This window comes from Castor canadensis, chromosome 12 (genome assembly GCF_047511655.1).
Source record: "Castor canadensis chromosome 12, mCasCan1.hap1v2, whole genome shotgun sequence".
In the NCBI taxonomy this organism is placed as follows: domain Eukaryota; kingdom Metazoa; phylum Chordata; class Mammalia; order Rodentia; family Castoridae; genus Castor; species Castor canadensis.
The window spans coordinates 102,324,138-102,331,859 of NC_133397.1; the positions used below are offsets into that span (position 1 = coordinate 102,324,138).

At 45.0% G+C, this 7,722-nt stretch overlaps 1 protein-coding gene across 5 annotated transcripts; it reads right to left on the reverse strand.

Moving 5' to 3' along the window:
• Nucleotides 1–3,287: 3,287 nt before the first annotated feature.
• On the reverse strand, nucleotides 3,288–7,717 carry Hjv (hemojuvelin BMP co-receptor). Of its 5 annotated transcripts, XM_020176666.2 has the most exons (5): nucleotides 7,565–7,702; nucleotides 6,576–6,645; nucleotides 6,006–6,206; nucleotides 5,065–5,618; nucleotides 3,288–4,594 (listed from the first exon to the last, which is right to left on the reverse strand). In XM_020176666.2, the coding sequence occupies exons 3-5, from the start codon at nucleotides 6,100–6,102 to the stop codon at nucleotides 3,971–3,973; spliced, it is 1,275 nt and encodes a 424-aa protein (XP_020032255.1). In that variant the 5' UTR covers nucleotides 6,103–6,206; nucleotides 6,576–6,645; nucleotides 7,565–7,702; the 3' UTR covers nucleotides 3,288–3,970. The 5 variants fall into 5 exon arrangements, with proteins under 5 accessions (XP_020032255.1, XP_020032258.1, XP_020032259.1 ...); XM_020176669.2 differs by lacking the exon at nucleotides 6,576–6,645 and having other exon boundaries at nucleotides 7,565–7,717; XM_020176670.2 differs by lacking the exon at nucleotides 6,576–6,645 and having other exon boundaries at nucleotides 6,006–6,188; nucleotides 7,565–7,716.
• Between the last annotated feature and the right edge of the window lie 5 nt (nucleotides 7,718–7,722).

Consider the following 7,722-nt stretch of genomic DNA (forward strand, 5'->3'; position numbering starts at 1 on the left):
GGCCATGGTTTGAATGGTTTGTCCTCCAAGAGTTCATGTGTTGGAGGCTTATTCCTTATGGTGGCAGTGTTGAGGTGGTAGGATTTTTTAACAGTTGGGCCGTAGTGGAAGGTCATTAGGTCATTGGGGTGCTGCCCTCAGAAGAGATTAAGGTAGTTCTCATGAGACCCTGAGTTAGTTCTCACCAGAACAAGTTGTTATGAAAGTACTGGACCTGGAATCTATCTCTGGCTTCCTGTCTCTTCATGTGGTCTTTCCCCCTTGCACCATGCTACCACCTACTCTGAGTTTCTCATCAAAGACACGCCAATGCCAGTGCCATGCTCGCAAACCCCCCAAACTGGGAGTTAAATAAACCTCATTTCATAATATACAACAGACTGTTGCAGATTCCTTTTATGCATGCTCTTATCTTGAGACTCATGCATGCTGTTGTGTGTATCAGCAGTTTATTTCATGTTATTGCCAAGTAGTACTCTATTCTACAGATTTACTACAAAAAAATTGGTGTATCTTTCACTTATTAATGGACATTGTGTTGTTTCCAGTTTTTGGTTGATATAGGTAAAAATGTTGGGCTGCTGGACTGGCTCAAGTGGTAGAGTGTCTGCCTAGGTACCACCAAAAAAAAAGTTATGGACATTCATGTGCAAGTTTTTGTGTGGATACATTATCATTTCTTTTTCTTTTTTTGTGGTACTGAACTTAGGTCCTCATGCTTGCACTCTACCACTTGAGCCACACCTCCAGCCTTTATCATTTCCTTATCGAGATTGGTAAATTTTTGCTTACTTAAAAAAAAAAGAACAAAACTCACCAAACTGTTTTACAACATGGTTGTACCATTTTACATTCCCCCCAACAGTATATAAAAACTCCACATGTTGCCAATACTTAGTATTGTCAATCTTTTTAATTTTAATGTTTGAGTTTGTAGTGTTTTCTCATTGTGGCTTTAATTTGACTTGCATTTCCCTATTACCTAAAGATGTTGAGGATCTTTTCTTTTGCTTTTTTTGAGCTACCCAGTCTTAAATATTCTACTGATAGTAAGTCTATCTAAGTCTTAGGAAAGGAAAAGTGATACATGACAGGTACCATAAAAAATCTCATTCACCAGATGGATGTGGTGGAGGTGAACACCACATCAGAAGGCTGAGGCAGGAGGATCTCAAATTCCAGGCCAGCCTGGGCTATCTAGCAAGACCCTGTCGAAAAAGTTCATTTACCAGTTGGCTCTGAAATTCTTTCCCACATCTGAGGGATAAAGTTATTCTTTGGGCTTCAAAACAAAGAGCAGTTATTTTAAAAGATGTTTGTATTAAAATGCCCATATTAGGGGCTGAGAGCATGGCTCAAGTGATAGAGTGCTTGCCTAGTAAACATGAGGCCCTGAGTTCAAACTTCATTCCCACCCAAAAAAAAAAAAAAGTGCCCAAGTTATCTGTAAGTTAAGGGACAGCCTGGATATAGTATCTCCTGTGTTTTCTTCTATTAGAACAGACTATTTTCTAGATTAGCTAAAAGTTATTTAAAAGAGCACAGAGACTTACTTTGAGGGAATGGCAGAGTGGCTTTGCTTTATAAAGGAGGTGAAGAGGAGGGCAAATAGAGAATGAAGAATTGCAGAAGAAATTAGAAATGGCAGACTGGATAGGACACCTTGTCTGGTACACTGCCAGTGTGGATATATGTATGAAGGGGCGTGTTGTCAGGTGGGTGGGACTGAGAGGAGGCTGGGAAGATAATGATGAATAGTGGTTAGATCAGGGAGGGCAGGGCCCCAGACAAAGCAGAAGGCTGAAACTCAAAACTGGGGAAAGATATTAAATATAAAAACAACTTCCTTCATAATTGTGTTCAGAATGGCACTGTTACTTAGAACACCCTGGATTAGAACTTGTCTCCTTAGATTTTCTTCTACAAACTGGATTCCTCCAGTTTTGAACTTTTGCCCCTTTCCCAGCTCTTGCTTTTTAGCTTCATATGAGAAAAAGGAGTAGCTTTTGTTGTGGCATTCACTGCTTCAGTTCCCCAGTTCCACAGCCAAAGTGTGTGTGTGTGTGTGTGTGTGTGTGTGTGTGTGTGTGTGTGTGTGTGTAGACAGGGTCTTACTATGTAGCCAGGCTGGCTTGGACCTTGAGATCCTCCTGCCTCAGCCTCCCAAATGCTGGCATTACCACATTAGCTTCAAAATAATTAATTGTTCACTGTTTTCCGCCTAGGTTCAATTTCTGGCTCTGCCATTTATTAGCTATGTAGTTGCTTAATATTTCTGTACCTCAGTTTCCTTACATAAAAATAGAGATAAGAGCCAGGCATGGTAGCACGTGCCTGTAAATTCTAGCACTCAGGAGGCTGAGACAGGAGGCTGGTGAGTTTGAGGCTATTCTGAGCTACATAGCAAGCCCCTGTCTGAGACAGGTGGGGAGAGAGAGGGAAGAATGGGGAGTGGGTGGGAGAAAGAAAGAGAATATACTACCTTCCTCAGAATTAAGAGAATTAAATGAATTAATTTTTTTTGTGTGATGCTGGGGATCAAACCCATGGTAGGCAAATACCCTAGTCCTAAATGAATTATTATTTTTCCTGGTTGTACTAGGGACTGAATTCATGGTATCACAGTGCTCTACCACTTGAGCTACACACCCATTCTCTTTGGTTTGCACTTTGTCTGGTCTTGCCAGGAACCATGATCCTCCTACTTCTACTTCCCAAATAGCTGAGATTACAGATGTGAACCACTATGCCTGGCCATGAATTAGTACTTTAAAGAGGTTTAGAACATTGTATGGCAGACTTTAAATTCTAAATAAATGTTAGCTATTAATCAAATTTTAATTCCTTGATCCTACTTTCAAGGTGCTTCATAGTCTGGCCTCTACCTATCTAACTTTCTATCCCATTACTCCCTGCCTACTTCCATTTGAGTTTTGCCAGTTTCCTCACTGAATCATGAACCTATGCAACTTCAGATAGTTTGGAAAGTTCTTAATTCAAATCCTACCAACTTTTAAGCTTACTTTAAAACCCATTTCCTTTAATAGCTTTTATTAACTTCTCATTACTTTATTTCTCACCAACCATCTTCTCATCTGAATTCACAGTGCCATAGAATTTAGTGAAGAATTACACACTCATGATTCTTTCATCTGAATCAGTTTTATATCTCTAGTAACGTGCAAAAACAATAACTGATAGTTTCTGAGCCCTCTTTCAGTGAAGTGAACACATTGCCTTTCCTCCATTTCATGCATCTGTAAAGAGATTCAACATAGGCAACAGAGAACAGTTGGAGAATTCATAACTTTAATAATAGATTAGTTAAGGGTGGGGATGACAGCTTCTGTCCTATCTGTGCCATTCTCCAAAAGTTGGCTCCCTTTGCCTAAGATCCAGGCAATGCCCAGTTCATTTCTGAACCAAGAAAGCAGAATACACCTTACCCAATATAATCACCAAAAATTTTTTTCTTTGGCAGTACTGGAGCTTGAATTCAGGGCTTCGCCCTTGCTAGGCAGGTACTCTACCACTTGAGCCACATCTCCAGTCCTCATCAAATAGACTTCTCTCCCTAATGATTCTTAATTACTTATGGATCATGTTGTGTCTTTGTTTTTTAGTTATTGCCTCTTAAAAATCTCACCCTTTAAGTTCTTTACTGATCATTAAGACCACTGTAACTTCTAAGCTTGAAGGAGTGATTTCAGGAGTAGATGAGTTAAAACAATCTGCTTACTACAAATGGGACTGGAAAAATTGGTGAAGAGCCCCATGCAGAGGTATGGAATGCAAAAACCTTGCCCAGAATCTTTGTTCTGCCATAATTTCATCTCCATGTCTGACTCTGGATGTCATTTTTCATGTATCTCCAAATCCCCACTGTTTCCTTTGGCAATTCTTGGTGTTCTTCCATGCCAACTTTTATCCTCAAATAATTTCCAAACTAGTCATGGGGTTGCTGGCCTACTTACTGAATGCAGTGCCACAGAACAAAGAACCCTGAAAGAAGTGGGGTTAGGAAGGTTGCTTGGTAGAGAAGAACCCCTACATCAGAGGGGAAGAGATGCAACTTCTCTAAGTCTGGCAGGAAGGCCCGGGCATCCTCCAAAGCTGCCTGAGCTGCCACAGTAAAATTGGGGTCACCAGAGATTAAAACATCAAAGACACATGATTGAAAGTAAGCATCTTCAATGGGAAGCCTTTCTTTGCACAGCTGTTTGGCAGTATCTATGGTTATAGCTCCCCGACGATTGCGCTCTGAGCGAGAGATTCGCTGACTTGGAGGGCACCCCCCAACACAAAGCTGCAGGTCCTGCTCAGCTGAGAAGGCCCTGGCCACATCCTCAGCTACCTTGATGGAGAAGGAGAGCTGCCCAGCTGTCTGCCGAATGACTATAGTTGTGCCAATATAGGCAGCTCGGATCTCCACATGACTCCCAGGGTTAGCAGTTTGAATGGACAAACTCGAACCCCCTGGTCGGTCACCTCCATTGACAGAACCATCTTCAAAGGCTGCAGGAAGATTGTCCACCTCAGCCTGGTAGACCTTCTGATCAATGCATTCCTGCATGTTCTTAAAGATGATGGTGAGCTGTGAGGACAAGAAGGGAAAAGGTTCATTTGGGGCTCAGTTCATCCTCCCCCCAAATCAGACCACATATATGGTCAGGGATCTGATCCAAGCAGAGATTCAAGGTTTCTTTGGGGTTCTCAATCTTGGATCCTTTCCCTTATTATGCCTCATCCTACTCAATCCCACTCTCTACTTTGGCCTCAATTTCAGCAACTCTCAAAGAGACGGAAAAGTGTCCCTTCTGAAACTCCACAGTTCTGCTATCCCCAGCTTTCTCTTCAGTGTTTTCTGCAGTTGAGTGAAATTCCCATCAAGGGAAATTAATTTGTAGGAGCAAATGTTTGGTTGGAGCAAGTGATTCTGGATGGAAAAGTAGATGAGACAGAAAGGCAATAGGGAGCTTTGCTGTGGAATAGTGGGAATGGAGAGGGAGTGGTATCCTAGGAGAGTCTCATGAGGCTAGTTGGGAGGAAAATTGAATCCCTGACCTTGCGGATGGTTGTAGCGTTGACCCCCGATGCTACCGGGGAGCTGGTGGCCTGGACAAAAAGGAAGTTGTTATCCAGTAAGGGCCAAGCTCCTTGAATACGGCAGGTGTGAAAGTGATGGTGGAAGCTGCGCACGTGGGGGTCCCCGAAGGAAGCGCAATGCAAGAAGCCTGGGGAACGACTGTGCAGTCGGGAAAACCGGCCTTCATAGTCACAGGGGTCTGGGGCGGAGGACCCGGGGCTGGAGCCCGGAAGGGCGGGACCCCGGGGCGGGGGCGGGGCCGTAGGGCCCTGGCGGGAGCAGTTGTGCTGGATCATTAGGTCTTCGATGCCGTGTACTGCTGAATGGAAGGCAAGATCCCCGCGGCAGGTGCGGGCGGTGCGCCGAGTGCAGAGCTCATAGGAGCGGAGGGCTCGGCAGAAGCCGCCGGAGCCCATACCTCCACCTCGGCCTCCTCCTCCTGGAAGCGCTCCTGGTGAACCTCCACCTCTAAGGCTCAGGGTGGAAGATACGTACTCAGCATTGCAGCGGAGGATCTTGCATTGAGAATGAGCTGAGAACGCGAGGGAGAGAACTGTGAGACGTTCACCAGACCTCGCCTTAACTATAGGAGTATGCCCAACTCTCCCGAACCTCATTAGGGGATTCCAGCTGTTCCCATAACCCAGCTACTGGCCTTCCCCAGCCCCCAGCCCTCAGCTCCTTCGTTCTTCATTCTTACTAAAAATGTGTAAGTCCACTAGTTCTCCTCTCCCGGTCAATCAAGGGCTCCCGCGGTGCCCTCCCCAAGGTGAATGGGAAATAGAATATACCTATTTGAGAGAGGGGCGAGTGACTGGGACTCAGCAGCCATTTCTCCTTACTCACATGCTCACAACCCTCCCCTACACAGTAGCCTACCCACTAGATTTCCCCAAACCCTTCCCTGGCCCTTCCTTACCATGTCCACAGAGGAGCAGCAGGAGAGTGAGAGTGCTTAGAGTTGGGGAACTGCCATGGGGGGACTGGGGTCTAGGGGGTTGGCCTGGATCCCCCATACCTATCCAGCCAGGTCCCCCCAGGCACCGGTTCTTCCCAGCTGATGACCCTCCTACCTAGTGAATTTTGACCGGCTGTCCTGTGACTGAAAAAAGAAATTTGGCTGGGCATGGGGAAAGAGAAGAGTTGAAGAATGGTCAGGATGGCGTGAAGAGAATCTGGGGAGATCGAGACAAGGATAAGCAGACTGGAGTTTGGGGAGAATGAGGCTCGCGAAACTGTAAGTGTGGCTGGTAAGCCTCAATACCCTGCTCCTGTGGCTACCTTCAGATCCCTTGTGCAATACTCCTAAGTGGGGGTGGAGGGAAGGTTGAGTGAACTTCAGGTGGGCAGAGTCCACTGTATTGCCCCATCCTGACTACCAAACAGCACATATGTCAAAAATGGAGAAATCATGGGGATAGATCAGATCTCAGTCATCCCAATGGGTTCCCCAGTAGAATTAGGATCTGAAAGTACTTCAAAAACATACCTCTTTTTCCTCTCTCCCCCATCAGGAGGGGACACCCTCCAGGATTCATTCATTTCTTTTCCTCCTTTGTCTTAGAAGAACACAAGAAAGAGTGAAGTGGAATGCCTATGCCTTCTAGAACATCAATATTTCAATGAAAAGGGAACCAGTCTCTCTCATCTGCTGTTAAAAGCTGCAATCACAATCCCTTTCTCTAGTGGAATGTGATGCAAATCAATCTGTGAGTCAATATTGGTTGTTTTTTCCTAAGCCAACTGTTCTAGTATTTTTCCAAACTTGACTGAAGAACCACTCTTTTCATTATTCTACCCCTTGCAAATTCAGAGGAATTTGTCCTCTTTTGGGGAGGACAGGGGTAGGGAGGGGCTAACTCCATTCCTCCTGACTCTCCTCTTTTAGGGGAAGAGTATGCTTAGGGAAGAGTTCTGCAGGAGGGAGAATGAGATAGAGAGTCTAGAATTGTGGGGAGAACTCATTTACAAGGGATATCTCCCACCCTTGGAAACCCAATGTGAAGGGCACTGCTACATAGGGACAGGGTAGAAGAATAGCAGTGAGTAATCATCTGAGGCCACATTTGCCCGTGATAAAACTAGATTAGAGGGTGTGGGGAACTCCTTCTAGAAAGTTATCAGAAGTCTTGAGGAGGGGTGTGGCAGGGGGGCCCTGGGGTGTAGCTCAGTAGTAGAGTGTGAGTGCAAGGCCCTGTGCTCAATCCCCAGCCCTACTCCCTTCCAAAAAAAAAAAAAAATCTTGAAGTAACAAGGTAAAGAGTAAGCTAAGACTGTCAGAGGAGAGGCAGAGTATCATACTTCAAATGACCAGAGGTTGGAGATCAAAACGAAATGAGAGTGGGGAGAAACGAAAACTGGAGCACCTTGGTATGGAAAGATCCTAGTTTTTAGAACAGACATCCAAGTGGGGTAATTTTATAAAAGTCTTACAATCCAAAAGCTTACTAAAGCAATTGTAATTTCATTTTGACTTACTGTTTCCAGAGGTCAGACATTACTCTGATATCCAGTTCTCCAGCCATGGCTGCCTATTTTGTCCATCTGCTCCAGTCAGGGGGTCCCCTGCCTCTGTCTCCATGTCTCCTTCAGGTCTCCAGACCAGCTACAATCTCAGTGAGGTTAGAGAGCCAGAG

Excerpts from the sequence above, each read along its gene's own strand:
- Hjv (XM_020176669.2), bottom strand. The coding sequence starts at position 6,102 with ATGGGGGATCCAGGCCAACCCCCTAGACCCCAGTCCCCCCATGGCAGT. Across the intron at positions 5,619-6,005 it reads GCTGCTCCTCTGTGGACATG|CTCATTCTCAATGCAAGATC; the intron begins GTAAGGAAGGGC and ends TCGCGTTCTCAG. Across the intron at positions 4,595-5,064 it reads ACGCTACAACCATCCGCAAG|CTCACCATCATCTTTAAGAA; the intron begins GTCAGGGATTCA and ends TTGTCCTCACAG.